This window comes from Halichoerus grypus, chromosome 2 (genome assembly GCF_964656455.1).
Source record: "Halichoerus grypus chromosome 2, mHalGry1.hap1.1, whole genome shotgun sequence".
Classification (NCBI taxonomy): Eukaryota; Metazoa; Chordata; class Mammalia; order Carnivora; family Phocidae; genus Halichoerus; species Halichoerus grypus.
In genome coordinates, this window is record NC_135713.1 from 118,479,125 (window position 1) to 118,497,172 (window position 18,048).

The following is an 18,048-nucleotide window of genomic DNA, read 5'->3' on the forward strand; positions in this document are numbered from 1 at the left end:
GGCCGGGCGGTGGCGGCGGCGGCGGGCGGGGGCCGGGCCTCGGAGCGGCGGGCGGGGGCAGGCCGGCGGGGGGTTATTTCCGAGCGCGCGGAGAGCGGCCCGAGACCCAGCCTGGGGTTAAGCGGCTTCTCCCGCCGAGGACGGAGAGTCGAGAACGGGCGGCTGGGCGTGAGACACCTGCCCTGAGCTCCAGAGCGTCGGCTCCCACAGACACCAGCAGAAGAGCGTGAGAACATGAAGTCCAATGCTGCCATCCAAGCCGCCATCGACCTGACAGCGGGCGCGGTCGGGGGCACGGCTTGTGTCCTGACCGGGCAGCCTTTCGACACAGTGAAAGTGAAGATGCAGACGTTCCCCGGCCTGTACAAGGGCCTCACCGACTGCTGCCTGAAAACGTACTCCCAAGTGGGCCTGCGGGGCTTCTACAAGGGAACCGGCCCTGCGCTGATGGCCTACGTCGCCGAGAACTCTGTCCTCTTCATGTGCTACGGCTTCTGCCAAGAGCTTGTGAGGAAAGTGGTTGGACTGGACACGCAGGCGAGGCTGAGTGATCTGCAGACGGCAGCTGCGGGTTCCTTCGCCTCCGCGTTTGCTGCGCTGGCCCTGTGCCCCACTGAGCTTGTCAAGTGCCGCCTGCAGACCATGTACGAAATGGAGATGTCCGGGAAAATAGCAAAACGCCAAAATACAATCTGGTCCGTCGTGAAGAGTATCCTTAGAAAGGAAGGCCCCTTGGGCTTCTACCAAGGACTCTCGAGCACTCTTCTTCAAGAAGTACCGGGCTATTTCTTCTTCTTCGGTGGCTATGAACTGAGTAGATCATTTTTTGCCTCAGGGAGATCAAAAGATGAACTAGGCCCTGTCCCTTTGATGTTAAGTGGTGGAATTGCTGGAATTTGTCTTTGGCTTGTCATCTACCCAGTGGATTGTATCAAATCCAGAATTCAGGTTCTTTCCATGTCTGGAAAACAGGCTGGATTTCTGGGAACTCTTATAAGTATTGTGAAAAATGAAGGAACAGCAGCCTTATATTCTGGACTGACCGCTACTATGATTCGAGCATTCCCTGCCAATGGGTCACTATTTTTGGCTTATGAATATAGCAGGAGAGTGATGATGAGCCAGGTTGAAGCATACTGAAGTGTCTTGGTGAACTGGATCCAAGTAAAGGCCTTAGAGGACTACAGTTTATCTCAGGTTTCATGGAGTCCTGGACCAATGTGGAGTTATTTTTTACTTCATGGGAATTTTTTGTCTTCCCTTCTTCTACTCTAAACTTCACAGAAGAACTTCTATTTTACATCATATGATTTCTACCCATAATTGTATTAAAACAAAGATGGCTGCTCTTGTGTTTGGTGGGATATACATAGTGAGCGGGTGGCCTATGACCCTGATCTGAAATGGCAAATATAGTTATATCACGGCTTTGGTATAAAGCTGTACATGTACATGCAGTTTAGTCGGTTACCTGTCGTGAGTAAAACAGTTTGGTTTCATGTTTAATCTCGTATCACCAGAAAGAGTTAACCGTGTTTCGTGAAGATGGTCATAAATGATGGCTTAACCCATTTGAGATGTAGGGTCTCTTTAAAACTCTACTTAACATGTTCACTATACTAGGCAATTAAAGTTTTTAAAAAGTTTTTGTGTGGTGCTTGAAACCCCACATACCCATCTAGATTTTTAAGAGGACAATATACCTGCATACTGGTGTGACTTCCACATTCTTGAGTTACAATTTCGGAATAAGTGTCCTGCATTTTCCCAAGATGCTCTCTCTCCCTCTCTCTCTCTCTCTCTCTCTATATATATATTTAGATATATATGTGTTTGTTTTTTATTTTTTATTTTTTTTACTATGTTCAGTTAGCCAACATATAGTACATCATTAGTTTTTGGTGTAGTGTTCAACGATTCATGGGTTGTGAATAACACCCAGTGCTCATCACAACACATGCCCTCCTTAATACCCATCACCCAGTTACCCCGTCCTCCCGCCCCCCTCCCTTCTGTAACCCTGTTTGTTTCCCAGAGTCCAGAGTCTCTCATTGTTTGTCTCCCTCTCTGATTTCTTCCCATTCAGTTTTCTCTCCCTTCACCTGTGGTCCTCTGCGCTATTCCTTAGGTTCCACATATGAGTGAAACCGTATGATAGTTGACTTTCTCTGCTTGACTTATTTCATTTAGCATAATCCCCTTCAGTTCCATCCATGTCGATGCAAATGGTAGGTATTCATCCTTTCCAATGGCTACGTATATGTTCATATATATATTTAGATATAGATATATATTTAGAAAGCATCTTTTGAGGGTTTTATTTAAATTCAAGTTAGTTAACGTATTGTGTATTATTAATTTCAGGATAGATTCATAGTTCAAGATGCTCTATTCTTATTGGCATTCATTTTCAAAGTGGGATCAAATGCTGCACTCTTAGTTAGGTGTGGCCTACAGCAGCAGGCCTGTGGGAAGTAGCACAGCCTTCATCTGCACAACTTTCCCTCTTCTCCCCTCTCCAAAAGCTTCCCCTCTGCTGGGCTTTATTTTTTTTTTTAAGATTTTTTATTTATTCATTTAAGAGAGAGAGCATGAGTGAGGGAAGGAGCAGGCATGAGGGTCATTGGCGGAGGGAGAAGCAGACTCCCCACCAAGCAGGGAGCCTGACATGGGCTCGATCTCAGGACCCTAGGATCATGACCTGAGCCGAAGGTAGATGCTCAACCAACTGAGCCCCCCAGGTACCCCATCTACTGGGCTTTAGATTGAGGAATGGACAAATGGGATGAGGCTGTTGATGCATTTTGGATTATTCATTGTCCTCTCTGCCACTCACCAGTCAGAAACCCTTCCAGGGCAACATAAAGTGCCAAAGCCAAGGGAACTTTTGTTCATTGTTTGGTGGTCAATGACAGTACTCAGAGATGACGTGCTCTCCTCTCAGGCAGAACTAGACAGAACTTAGTACTTGCACTCCACAGTGAATAGGGCTGACCTACCCTGAAATTTACCTCAGGGTCTATAACTCCTTGTCATTCTTTTACAATGTTTGAACCTTCTAAATTTGGTATTGGCCATCAGGGAGTTTTACTGATGACTGCATATGAGGTGTGAATTTATAAAGCAATGAAACATAAGCAAAGCAATTTTATTAAACCATATCACATGTGTTAATCACTGAAGACAAAAACCCAGAAAACAAAAACAAAAAAGCCCTAGTTCGTCTGATCCCCACAGACTTGGAGATGAATACCTGTTCTTTGGCCATATGGTATAGACAGTCATTCTTGTTACAACTAAAGTAAGCCTCGTTATTCCTTGCTGCTCCAAGACCAGCAGAATTTCTCTCAAAAAAAGTGTTCTTAAGAAGCCTGTAAAGCTGAAAGCAAGCAGGCTACCAGTCTTAATAATAGTCTCCACCATGTGTGTCTATCACCTTTGGAAATCTTGTGTGGAATCTCCAGTTTCCTTTAGCTTTTTGCTATCCATGAAGCTTCTGGGGTAACTCTAGCCATAGAGCCAGAAACAAGAGGGTCAGAGAAACGAGATGCTGACAAATGGGGATTGTGGCAGGCATCTGGGGAAAGGAGGCTCGTGTTGTGCTTTGTGTGCTCAAGAGCAATGGCTGCTCTTCCATCTGCTTTTTCTTTAAAAGAAAACCATTTTTCTACTTTACTTTTAAGTTACTTATACATTTGTTCTTTTTTTAAAGATTTATTTATTTTAGAGAGCACATGCATGAGCACAAGCGGGGGCGGGGGGGGGGGGAAGGGGCAGAGAGAGGGAGAGAGAATAGAAAATCCTCAAGTAGACTCCTCATTGAGCAAGGAGCCTGACACAGGGCTCGATCCCAGGACACTGAGATCATAACCTGAGCCAAAATCAAGAGTTGGCCGCCCAGCCGACTGAGCCACCCAGGTGCCCCTGTTCTATAAATTTCATACTTAAATGGTCAGTAGCTACTTAGTGGGGCTTCATCCAAGCAGACTTGGATTAAAGCAGAATAGAGAACAGAACTGGCTTCCAGCAGGAAGTGGACCTCTTCAGGGGCACCTGGGTGGCTCAGTCGTTAAGCGTTGGCTTTCGGCTCAGGTCATAATCTCAGGGTCCTGGGATCGAACCCCAGGTCAGGCTCCCTGCTCAGCAGGGAGCCTGCTTCTCCCTCTCCCACTCCCCCTGCTTGTGTTCCCTCTCTCGCTGTGTCTCTCTCTGTCAAATAAATAAATAAAATCTTAAAAAAAAAAAAAAGGAAATGGACCTCTTCAGAGTCCACGGCCCCCTGCCCAGCACCTATAAGCTTGTCTCAGCCCAGTTGTAGGCAGACCTTTCTACATGTTGTCCATCAAAGGTTTAACTAAATATCTTCAATAGAAATAGTTTGAGGCAGATAAGAGAGATGGAAATCTAAGTCAGGAGAATTTTTTTTTCTTTTTTTTTTTTTTAAAGATTTTATTTATTTATTTGAGAGAGAGAATGAGAGAGAGAGAGAGCATGAGATGGGGGAGGGTCAGAGGGAGAAGCAGACTCCCTGCTGAGCAGGGAGCCCGATGTGGGACTCGATCCCCGGACTCCAGGATCATGACCTGAGCTGAAGGCAGTTGCGTAACCAGCTGAGCCACCCAGGCGCCCAGGAGAATTTTTTTCTACTCAATTTGCTTAACTTATGGTTTGATATTTGGGTGCAATTTGTATCATTTCAGACCTGTACTCCAGACAAAAATATAGTAACTTGAAATAATGTGTTTAAAGAAATTTGCGTTTTAGATTAAAGAAATTTGAGTTTTATATCATTATTTACCTAAATAAAAATATTTAATCTACACCATTTACAATGTAAATGGGTATTCAGACATTAATGATATCTGGTTTCTGTCCTCAAGGATCTCATGGTTAGATGTTTGTTTTACAGTTAGAAGAGTGATATTCTAGAATAAACTTTTAAATGAAAAAGCAGAATCTAAATTGTATGTGTGTGTAAAATCAGTGATGGGATCTTTGAATTTAAGGAAATGTCTCTTTTCCTTAATTGTGTTTTGTTTTTGTATTGTGAGGTTTTTTTGTATTCTTTAAATTGGTCCATTGTGTTTCTTTCTTTTTTCCCCTAGTTTTATTGAGATATAATTGACAAATAATTTTGTGTAAGTTAAGATATACAATGTGATGATTTGACATTTGTATATCTTGTGAAATGATTACCACAGTTAAGTTAGTTAACACATCCATCACCTCACAGAGTTACCATTTATTTGTGTGTGTGTGATGAGATGGTTATTTATCTCTAAGATTTAAATTGGTCAAACCCATTTTTCTGATGCCTAGCCTTATTTTATTTTATTTTATTTTATTTTTAAATATTATATTTATTTATTTGACAGAGAGATCACAAGTAGGCAGACAGGCAGGCAGAGGGAGAGGGAGAAGCAGGCTCCCTGCTGAGCATGGAACACTATGCGGGGCTCGATGTGGGGCTCGATGTGGGACTCGATCCCAGGATGCTGGGATCATGACCTGAGCCGAAGGCAGACGTTTAACCGACTGAGCCACCCAGGCGCCCCTTCCTAGCCTTATTTTAAACTTCACTTTCACATAACATAATTTAATCCTCAACTTTGAAAAATCTTCTCTGATATTTATTATACCATTTGGTCTACTTTCAGGGCCAGATGGTCTGCATCTTGCAATGCTACAGTGATATTGTAGTTAGAAATTCATTCTTTGTCTACCTTTCACGGGATACCGAGCTATAGTAGTTGTTAAGTGTATGTGATACCTCAGAAGGAACATATCTGGCAATGGATTATTTTCCTGCTTATTTTCTTCCTTGAACAAGAAAATACCCCCAAGTTGCTGATTTAGAAAGAAAAATAGGTTCTCTCTCTTCTGGCCCAGAGCTCTAAAAAAGGGTGATAATATTTCCAGGAAGTAACTGTGTACATAAAATCATCACAGGAGGGGCGCCTGGGTGGCTCCGTTGAACATTGGACTCTGGATTTTGGCTCAGGTCATGATCTCAGGGTTGTGGGATCTAGCCCCATGTTGGGCTCTGCACTCCTCAGGGATCTGCTTGAGATTCTTTCCCGCTCCTTCTCCCTCCCCTCTGCTCATCCTGCAGCTCTTACTCGTGTTCTCTCTCCCTCCCTCTTTCTTTCTCTCTGAAATAAATAAATCAATATTTTTTAAAAAATAGTCACAGGAGACTTTTTGCTCAAGTTCAGAAAGTACCCCTTTATCCAGAGCCTGCATTTCCAACTTGAGCATCATTCAAAGTGTGTAGCTGTCTGGTCTCTCTGATCTCTCCAGATTCATGTGGAATGGCCCAGAAGTCTGCTGAGAATTTTTTTTAAAAAGTTAATTATTTCAGTGTTGGAACTGTCAACCAAGTCTGTGGCCTGCCTCGTGAATTGCACCATCCATAGTGCTCTCAGCTCCCTCCTAATGACAGCACTTAAAGACAGGCTCTTTGTCAATGATGTTTAAAAGGCAGACTAGTGTCTTCCTGTGTCCTGACCTTTTCTTTTTTTCTTTTCTTTTTTTTAATATTTTATTTATTTATCTGACAGAGAGAGACACAGCAAGAGAGGGAACACAAGCAGGGGGAGTGGGAGAGGGAGAAGCAGGGCTCCTGCCGAGCAGGGAGCCTGATGCGGGGCTTGATCCCAGGACCCTGGGACCACGACCTGAGCCGAAGGCAGCTGCCTAACTGACTGAGCCACCCAGGTGCCCCCCTGTGTCCTGACCTTTTCAAGGATGATGGTGGTGAACCGATGCTTGGTTCATTGCACCAGCCTTAATGGCTTTTTCAAAACCAATTCAGAGTATTTGGTATTACTGGCTTTTAGTCCGCACCTTGAGATGAAAAACTTCACAGGTCAATAAATAATTTTGTAGAAAATTGACACCTATAACAATCCTGCACATTCAGGGGGTGGGAGGATGTCCCCAGAAAGGGTATTATTTCTGCCAAAAGGAAGCCAGATGGTTGTCTTTATAATGAGCATTTCTTTTTTTTAAGATTTTATTTATTTGACAGAGAAAGATCACAAGTAGGCAGAGCAAGTGGGAGAAGCAGGCTCCCTGCCAAGCAGAGAACCCAACGTGGAGCTCCATCCCAGGACCCTGGGATCATGACCTGAGCCGAAGGCAGACACTCAACCAACCAACTGAGCCACCCAAGCGCCCCTATAATGAGTATTTCTACTCCAGCCTAAAGTAGTTCCACTAGGTTCTCCTCAGCCACCTGGACTCTTGGCAGATGTTAACTACGGCAACCTTCCATGTAACTTCTTTGCTGTTGAAAATCAAATGGCCCTTTAGTGATTCAGAGGAAAGGCTCCTTTCTACCTTTGAAGAAATGGACAACACTTCTCTAACCAGCACTCTGGGTTCCCAATCTGGGTTCTTGGAGATGTTGCCCACAAAAAACCTTCCCTCTCTCCTTGGCACCAGACATAGGAATATTTTCAGATTCTGGTGCCCATTGGGTCATGAAGAAGCTGCACAGCAGTGTTAGTCTTCAGTTCTGAGTGTGGAGCCATGGTTCATTCCTGTCTTCTGTAATGCAGAAAGGCCCCTGGGTTTCTGGGCTTTGATTCCTTGAGAGAAGGCTAGGTTGAGGTTAAACATTTTTAGCAAGAATACATCATTGGTAATTCCATGTGCTTTATGTTCTATCACATACGCTGCTTTCTTTTAAGCCTTGTTGGAACTCAGGTTCACAGAATTGGATTATAATAAACTGTCATCATTAGTCCACACGTGACCTGCATTATTTATTTATTTATCTATCCAATATCATCTATCTATATATATATTTATCTCTCTAGTTATTAACCTAAATAATAATAAGATTTGTGAACATAGCACCTCCCCCAAATGCTAGGGACTTGGTAATAAACTACATCTAACCATATTCATGGTCCCTCATACCTGTCCTCCCCTCCACCAAATGAAGGTAATCATCATCCTCAATTCCATGTACATCATTCTTTGCTCTTTTGAATAGGCTTTTATTGTATTATATATTACTCCCCTCATACATATTTTTCATCTAGTTGTTTTAAAATTTATAGTAAGGGTAAAATACTGTATGTAATACTTTGGTATATTTATATTTTTCACTAAATATTTATTGTTAAAATCCAATAATGTTGTATTACTATAATTTATTCATTCTGACTACTTTAAAACATTCCATTTTGTGAGTATACCACTGTTTATTCATTCAGTTGGTGGGCATATGGATTGTTTCCTGATATTTGCTCTTGTGCACACTGTCAATATAAATATTCTCATATATACCCCTTGATGTAAATGTGCAAGAGTTTCTTTTGGGTGTATAACTAGGAATAGAAATTCTGGAACTCTCAAATATTTATCTAGGAGTAATTATGAATGCCTATTTTCCAAAGCAGTTGCACTGATTTTCATACCCACTTGCAATATATAAACCCCAATGGATCTCTTGTGTCCACATCCTTTCCAACATTTGGTACTGTCAGGCTTTTCAAATTTTAAACAATTGCGTGTAAAAAAATCTATCTTATCCTGGTTTTAATCTACATTTCTCTGACTATAGCAAAAGAATATCTCTTCATATGTCTTCTGGTTATGTGTGATTCTTCTATGCAATGTCTCTTCATGTCTTTTACCATTTTTCTATTATCATTTTTCTTTATATTCATTTGTAGAAGTTCTTTACATATTCCCGATTAATTCTTTGTCAGTATGTGTATTGTGAGTATCTTCTCCTGGTTTGTATCTTTTCATATATTTTATTTTTATTGAGATTTATTTGACATATAACATATTAGTTTCAGGTATACAACATAATGATTCAATATTTGTATATATTATGAAACGATCACCACAATAAGTCTAGTTATCATCCACCACCACACATAGTTATAATTTTTTTCTTGTGGTAAGAAATTTTAAGATCTACTCTGTTAGCAACTTTTAAATATACAATAAAGTATTATTAACTATATTCACCATGCTGTACATTACATTCTCAGGATTTATCCTTTTTACATTTTTAAGATGTCTTGATTTCAAATACAGTTAAATTTATTAATCTTTTATTCTATGGTCAGTATCTTTTTAAAGAAATTATTTCTGCCCCTGAGGGTTACAATATATCTACTTATATTTTTCATTAAAAGCTTTGAAGTTGTTTGTTTGTTATGTTTATTTTGGACAGTTAAATCATAGATCAGTTTGGAGTTCTTAAATTAAGACCCAATTTAATATTTTCCGTATGGATAACCATTTTAATTTGAACATTTCATCTTTTTCCATTGATTTGTGTTATGGACTGAATGTTTGTGCCCTCCCCACCTCCAAATTTATACACTGAAGCCCTAATTCCCAGTGTGATGGTGTTAGGAGGTGGAGCCTTTGCAAGGTAATTAGGTTTAGGTGAGGTCATAAGGTGGGGCTCCCATGATAGGATTAGTGCTTTTATAAGAAGAAGAGGTGAGTTGAGGATATCTTCTCTCTGCCATGTGAGGATACACTGAGAACCTTGCCGTCTGCAAGCCAGGAAGAAGGCCCTTACCAAGAACCTAGTCTGCTGGTACCTTGATCTTGGACTTCTCAGGCTCAAGAATTGTGAGAAATAAATGTCTTGTTGTTTAAGCCACCAGTCTGTGGTATTTTGTTAGAGTAGCAGACCAAGACAATTGGACTTGCCATCTCTTTAATAGTCCAAAGTTCCACATATATTTATGTCTATTTTTGAACTATTATATTTGTCAAATTTTCTGTTTGTGCATTAGTACCAGACAACCTTGTTTAATATAACTTTATAACAAGTCTTAATAATTATTAGTAGGGCAAGTTTTTTCTTTTTATTTTTTTTAAATATTTTATTTATTTATTAGAGAGAGAGAGGGAGAGCCTGAGCAGAGGGTTGGGCAGAGGGAGAGGGAGAATCAGACTCCCTATTGAGCAGGGAGCCTGATGCAGGGCTCAATCCCAGGACCCCGAGATCATGACCTGAGCCCAAGGCAGACACTTAACTGACTGGGCCACCCAGGCACCCCTCTTTTTCTTTTTTTAAGATTTACTTATTTACTTGAGAGAGAGAGCTCATGCACTAGCATAGGGGCAGAGAGAGTCTTTTTTTTTTTTAAGATTTTTTTGTTTATTTAACAGAGAGAGAGAACACAAGCAGGGGGAGTGGGAGAGGGAGAAGCAGGCTTCCCGCCAAGCAGGGAGTCCGATGCGGGACTCCATCCCAGGACCCTGGGATCATGACCGGAGCTGAAGGCGGACGCCTAACGACTGAGCCACCCAGGCACCCAGGGGCAGAAAGAGTCTTAAGCAGACTCCACTCTGAGCTTGGAGCCCAATGTAGGGCTCGATCTCCCAACCCTGAGATCAAAACCTGAGCCTAAACCAAGAATTCAACTCTTAATTAACTGCACCACCCAGGCACCCCAGGGCAGGTTTTTTCTTCCTGCTCTTTTTTCTTAAGAAGTTTCCTAGCTATTGTTGACTTTTATTCTTTCATACAAATTTCAACGTAATGTTAAAGTAATGTTATAATGTTTAAAGTAATAATGTCTTGGGGGAGAAGAGAATTGATAACTTTAAGATATTCAATCTTCTGATTCACAAACATTATATATTTCTCTATTTATGTAAGTCATCTTAACATCTCTTTATAAAATCATATAATTTCCCCAACAGAGGTGTTATACTTTATTAGTTATACTTATTCCTAGCTACTTGATTTTTTATGATTGTAAATTATATCTGTATTTAAAATGTCAGCTTCTTTTTGTTGCATTTGTAAAATAAACTAATTTGATATTAATTTTTCAAATTCTGCAGCCCTACTAAACTATTTTTAATTATAACATTTTATCTGTAGGTACTTTGGATTTTCTGTGTACTCCTTAATATCATCTGCAAATAATAACAACTTTGCTTCTTCCTCTGCTATCCACATGACTTGTATTTCTTTGACTTATAATGCTAGCCAAAACCTACAGTACAATATTAAATAGATATAATAATGGGCATTTGTCTTGTTTCTAATCTCAGAGGAAAGCTTCTAACATCTTACAATTAAGTTTTTTTGCTATAAATGTTTTCATATCATTTAAACATTTTTATATTTATTTATTTATTTATTTACTGAGAGAGAGCACGCACGTGGGCATGTGCACGTGCACTTGCAAGTGTGAGCAGGGCTGGGGAGGTGGGGGAGGGGTAGAGGGAGAAAGAGAATCTTAAGCAGGCTCCATGCCCAGCTCAGAGCCTGATATGAGGCTTGATCTCACCACCCTGTGATCATGACTTGAGCCAAAATCAAGAGTCAGAGGCTTAACCGACTGAGCCACCCCTGCCCCATATCTTTTTATTATTATTATTATTATTTATTTGAAGACAGAGACACAGCGAGAGAGGGAACACAAGCAGAGGAAGTGGGAGAGGGAGAAGCAGGCTTCCCGCCGAGCCGGGAGCCCGATGTGGGGCTCGATCCCAGGACCCTGGGATCATGACCCGAGCCGAAGGCAGACGCTTAACGACTGAGCCACCCAGGCGCCCCTGCCCCATATCATTTAAAGATTAAGAATATTTCCTTTTATTCCAGTTTAAGGAGATTTTTACTCCATAATAAACAGAATTTTAACAAATGCTTTTTCTGTATCTATAAAGACAATGGTGAGATTTTTCTCCCTTTAATTTATATCAATGAGTGATATTGCCTTTTAATTTTCCTTTCTTGATATCAGAGTTATGCTAAACAAATGACATTTTTATGGAGTGTTCTTTCTTTTCTATTCTTTGGAAATGTTTGTATAAGATTGTAATTATTTTTTCCTTGAATTTTTGGTAGTACTCATGGCCAGCTGATTCTGAAATATTCAACTTATTTAATAGTTATCATACTCTCCAGTTTTTTCTAATCTTGATGAATCAGATTAATTAACTTCTATTTCTTCCCATGTTGAAACTGGGTATTCGGAACCTTAAAAGAGCTGGTGTCAGTGAAGTGGGATTTGCTAGATTGGCCCTGGCTGGCAGAAACATGTGGCTTTAGAAGAGAAAGGATGAAAGGGTGAGGGATGAAGCACCTTTGCTTTCTGTGTGGCCACACAGTCGCCCATGGTCTAGAGCAGCAGCTGTGCTATCGTCAGCCTCTAAAGGTACAAGTTGCCGATGGAATTTAGTAATGGATCCAACGAGGAGCTGGTTCACTGAATGCATGAGGAAAGGCAAATAAGGAAAAAGGCAAAATATTCAATCCCTTGTGTTAAAAGGAAAACCAGAGACCCAAAATGGAGTCACTTATGCTAAATAAAGTCACCAAACTGGGGTTTAATACCTAACCTAATTGCAGTTTCAACCTCTCCCAGAAATGTAGCCTTAATGGTCAGTCAGAATTTTTTTGGTCAGCACCAATGAGGTAATCTGTCACATGGGCCCTCTCCATCCTCCAAAGGAAGATGAGGTAATCTACCTACTAAGATCCCCTACTCTGGGGCGCCTGGTATCTCAGTTGGTTAAGTGTCTGCCTTCGGCTTGGGTCATGATCCCAGGGTCCTGGGATCAAGTCCTGCATCAGAGTCCCTGCTCTGTGGGGAGTCTGCTCCTCCCTCTGCCTCTGCTTGTTCTCTCTCTCTCTCTCAAATAAATAAATAAAATCTTAAAAAAATAAACAACCAAAGAAAATGTAACGAATAGCAAATAAGAGTGAGAAGTAGTCAAAGGGGCAAGAGAACAGTATCAGCAAGTTTTGGGGAAAAAAAAAAAAAAGATCCCTTGCTCTTTCCCCTAAGAGAAGGTGACTTTGCCTGAAACAATTCTTTCTTTTTTTTTTGCTGATTGTCCCTCCCCATTTCTGCCTATAAAATCCTTCCATTTTATACAGCTTTTCAGAGCTCCTTTCTATTTGCTAGATAGGAGGCCGCAGATGTTGCTAGATTAATGAACCATTGAATAAAGCCAATTAGATCCTAAAATTTACTCAGTTGAATTTTGTTTTTTAACACTTGGTTATTGTTATTTGTAATAACTAAACTGAAAAGAAAAGAGAATTCTGGGTCAGACCTTGATGCTAGACCAAAGTCATTTCATTGATCTGAGTTTGGACCACTAGCTTCAGAGCTGCCCACCTACCCCTTTCCCAGGGGGAGAAAAAATTGTTCAGGGACAAAAGAAAGTCCCTTTAGGACTTCTAATTATCAACAAGATAGTCAATGTTGGCGTGGGAAAAACCAGGAAACTACTGGAACCAAGGGGCATAGTGTGAAGGAATTGTTTTATCTTGTAGACTGATATCATCAGCTTCCTGAAAAACCTTTACTGAAATGGATTGTGAAAATAACTCCTGGGGTCTATGTCTTTGGTTTTGAATGCTGCAGAATGGAAGAGCATGTTTGGGTTAATACAGGACCCATGGCTCACTATGGAATAATTACAGATGGCCAATGATCGAGATGCAGTAGAGGTTATTCTTGAGGGAACAGTTAGCCTGGTGGACTGGGTAAAAGCCACTGTAAGGTCTGTTTACCCTGAAAAGAGGGATTATCCATCTCCCTCTAGAAATGCCAAGTGGAACACTCCAGGTGAAGCCACTGATACGCTTTATATGCAAGTTATGTGGGATTGGCTTTATGATGACTGCAATATTCACCCACTGAATATGCCCATTGCCTAGATCACAGTAAATGCTGTGTTTAGGACATGCTCTTTCACATGGGCATCCCATATAAACTTATTGTTGCAAAAGCGAAAAACAGTTTGGGAAGCCTCATCAAATTTTGTGTCTCAACTTCTCCCCATGAGTCTTACAGATGTTAATAAAAACAAAGTTAGGGGCACCTGGGTGGCTCAGTCGTTGGGCATCTGCCTTCGGCTCGGGTCATGATCCCAGGGTCCTGGGATTGAGCCCCACATCGGGATCCTTGCTCGGCGGGAAGCCTGCTTCTCCCTCTCCCACTCCCTCGCTTGTGTTCCCTCTCTCGCTGTCTCTCTCTGTCAAATACATAAATAAAATCTTTTAAAGAAAGACATAAAGTTAATTAACAAGAGATTGGGGAAGGTGAAAGGGAGAGACAAAGTACTCTTTGCAAAAAGGTAGAAATTTTTAAATGGTTATTAAGGAATAAAGTGAATAGAATGGATATTGATAGGAATGAAATAAAGAGGGGAGAAAAAGGGAGAGCCACAGGACTTGTCTCAACAGGGTGGAAATCTTTAGATGATTACTTAAAAATGGGATAAATAAAACAGACATTGATGGGGTTAAACAAAGGTTTTAATACAGCACTACCTAAGGTTGGGCAGTCCAAAGGGACCCCCTCACTGGCCCCCAAACATTAAAGGATCCCCAAACAAGTCCCACTCTATTTAACCCTGTTTGGAGAAAGGTAAAAAGTCAGAAGATAAAGATTACATGAGAAACCTAACCAGCAATAGCTTGGGGACTGTGGTTAGGCAGATTAATCAAGACAAAAATTGACAAAAGGGCCAGCGTCCCATGGCTTGACCTCTTGCTGGGGACTCAAAGCCTTTTGCACAAGAGTGGTTAAAATGGCCAAGGGGTGGGGAAGAGAAGTTTCCAGGATTCCTCAATATGGGAGTCCCACATAATGTGATACCAAAGCCCACTGATTTGGGCTATAATTAGGTTGAGATTACCTAAAACTGTAATGGTTGATAGGATTATGAAAGACAGAATGTTTAAGCAGGTATTATGTAAAGAAGTCTGTCAACTTTACTGAATGTTTTATATGAGAATGGATATTCTGTATGGTTGGGGAACTCTTCCCTACCTGGTATTGTAAAATCAAAACCTGTGGATAATATCCTAATAGAGACTATAGTTAGGAACATATGAGTTGATAGAATTATGGTAAAATTTTGTAGGGGAACTGGTATGCTCGAATAAGCTTTATGTGAAGTGGTTGTGTCTTTTTTAACTGATGATATTTGGGGAACAGACACTGTACCTGACTGGGGAACATCTCCCTTAGTATTGTGAAACAGAAGACATGGAAATCAGTCCCTCTGGTGAGGTTAATTGGACATACTAAATGAGAACCAGTAAGATTGCCTGAGTGAGCCACGGAGTGTGGAATGGAAGCTAGAGTGCTGGTAGGGACAAATTCTCTTTGTTGAGAGCCCTGCGTGGAGCCTAGACTGGGACTTAGGACAAAAGCCTGTGAGTGCTTCCCTGAAATGACTACTGGGACTTTGGGCAAGAGAATTTCCATTTGAAGGGTATTTACTACTTTGTTATCAGATGTTAATCGAAGCTATCCTGGTGATTGAAGGACATAAAATGATCTTGAAAGCTGAAATACCCATAATGAGTAGAGTGATATTGGTGAAATGCTCTAATGAGGATGGCAATGCCCAAAAAAGTTGCATAATAAAATGGAAATGGTTTACTTAGGATTGTGTTGCCTGGGGAGTGCAAGGAAATATTCACAAGTAGGAGCCTCTTTTCCCCTAGGACTGGCTTTGTAATTGAATAAGGACTTGCTGGATTCTCTTGTCACATGGGCAGCCCTCGATTGACTTAACAAAGAGCTGCTTGGTTTATGGATGACAGTTCCAAGGTGAATGGACAATATCCTGTTTGGAAGGCTACCACCCTGATGAAAGGTGGTCACCTAAGTCCATGAAATAAATAAACATTGGGACAGTTTAGAGATGGGCTGAATTTGGATGTATTCCTCTTGCACCCAATGAGGCACAAAATGCCAATAAAAAATGGTCTAACTGGGGTGCCTGGGTGGCTCAGTCAGTTGAGCGTCAGACTCTTGATTTTGGTTCAGGTCATGATCTCAGGATCCTGCGATTGAGCCCCACGTTGGGCTCTGCGCTCTGCAGGGAGTCTGCTTCAGGATTCTCTCTCTCCCTCTGCCTCCCTACTCCAGCACTCAGTCTCTCTCTCAAATAAATAACTCTCTTTTAAAAAAACTGTTCTACCTGCCAACAAAAGACACAGAGACTACAGGCAGCTATATGGCAGATTCTCTGGTGGGAAAGCCTTGAACATAACTGGCAAGTCAAGCTGATACTGGTAGCTCCAGGGGGCTACAAATGGGTGATGACAGGAGTAGGCATGGACTCTGAACGAGGCTGGACCTACCTGGTGGTAGATGCAAATGATCAAAGTGTTATGAAAGAACTGGAACAGAAGATGCTACACCAGTTGAGACAGCTGACCGTCATTTCTTCAGACCAATGAAATCACTTTTTTTTTTTTTAAAGATTTTATTTATTTATTTGAGAGAGAGAATGAGATAGAGAGAGAGAGCATGAGGGGGGGGAGGGTCAGAGGGCGAAGCAGGCTCCCCGCTGAGCAGGGAGCCCGATGCGGGACTCAATCCTGGGACTCCAGGATCATGACCTGAGCTGAAGGCAGTGGCTTAACCAACTGAGCCACCCAGGCGCCCCCCAATGAAATCACTTTATAGCCCATAATGTGCACCAGTGGGGAGAGAGATATTGTCCTAAGAGCAGTATTTTGATAGAAAATTGGAATAGGTAATTAAAACACTGGTTGTCTAAGAGAAGGGGTGATAAAAGCAGGAAGGCCTGGCTTATGCCTTCACAAGTATGTGCTCACAAAAAGAGGAAGGCTAAAGGAGTGTCCCCACTGGATAGATTTCTCTTGTTTCTCTGGTGGGTCTGGGCAAGAGGGAGCGGGGGAAATTGCTGGTGTACTTTCCTCCCCGTATCGCCTTCTCTTCCCCTACTTGATGCAGTGATTATAGGACCAGGGCTGCAACTACAAGGTCTGGAATCAGGGATGATTCCTAAGCAAGAAACTGTAACTATGTTTTTAACCTTTATGTCAGAATTTCTAAGGGCTTGATGGGCCAGGATGTGCCGTCATCCCATCTGGCAAAATTGGGGTTAACAGTGAATGCAGCCATATTGCCTGGTGGTAAACATTAGCCCCCTCACCTGCACTTCTATAACCTTATTCTACGTGAACAGTAGACTGAGTGGGGAGCACTTGCCAGACTAGCATTGTTGCCTGCGAGCTAGACCAGCACAGTGGCCAAACTTAATGTGCCTTCCAAGTATGGAAAAGTTTGAAATTAAATGGAGAGAACAAATAATTGTAGGCTATGGCTAAAGGAAAGAACAAGTGGGTTATGTAATGAGGGAAATACAGTATTACATTAACACCTTGAAAGAAGCTCAGAGCAAGAGGTGATACCCAGACTTTCTTGTTATCAACCTTCTACTCTTATTCCTTTCTATTCCATAACATATAGGTCAAATCATTAGCTACTGCTCATGAATAAATGCTGTTGAGTTGAGTTGTGTCTTCCCTAAAAAAGATGTGCTGACATCCTAACCCTCAGTATCTCAGAATACAAAGGTAATCAAGTGGGGAGCTCTGGAGTTAAAATGGCCCTTTAGAGTTGTGCTGTGTTAGATTGAAACAGCCAGGTCTTTATACTTCCACCTTGATCAGTCATTGGACATGGCTTACACTGGGATGGGTGTGACAGCTGAAGGATTGCCACTGATAGCTCTCCTGGCACTCCCAGAAACAAGTCCTTTATTGGAGGGGAATCTGGGTGGTGCATTTCCATGTCCTTACAGTCAATTCGATCTTTAGTTTATTGATCCTTTTGCCAATACTTCACCATCTTGATTACTGCAACTATATAAGATGTCTTGCAAATATGTATGTTTACTTGTCACTCGCCAATTTCTACAAAAAAAATCTGGTTGGATTTTGATTGGGATTGCATCTCTATAGAGATCAATTTGGTAGTAATGGACATCTTAATAATTTTGAGTCTTCCTATCCATGAACGTGGCATATTTCTTCATTTATTTAAATCTTCTCAACTTCTCTTTGCAATGTTTTATAATTTTCAGTATAGAAGTCTTGCACATCTTTGGTTAAATCTATTCCTATTTATTTTTTGATGCTATTGCAAATGGTAGTTTTTAAACTTTTTCCCCCCATTTGTTGCAGTTACATGGAAATATAATTGATTTTTACAAATCAACCTTATATCCTCAACCCTGCTAAATCTATTCATTAGTACCGGGTAG

The 18,048-nt window shown here is 41.3% G+C and overlaps 1 protein-coding gene across 1 annotated transcript; it reads left to right on the forward strand.

The window, feature by feature from the left end:
* The first annotated feature begins 234 nt into the window (after window positions 1-234).
* LOC118555458 (mitochondrial ornithine transporter 2) lies at window positions 235-1,140 on the forward strand. Its single transcript, XM_036123589.2, has one exon. It carries the CDS (start codon window positions 235-237, stop codon window positions 1,138-1,140), a length of 906 nt encoding a protein of 301 aa, XP_035979482.1.
* Window positions 1,141-18,048: the final 16,908 nt, after the last annotated feature.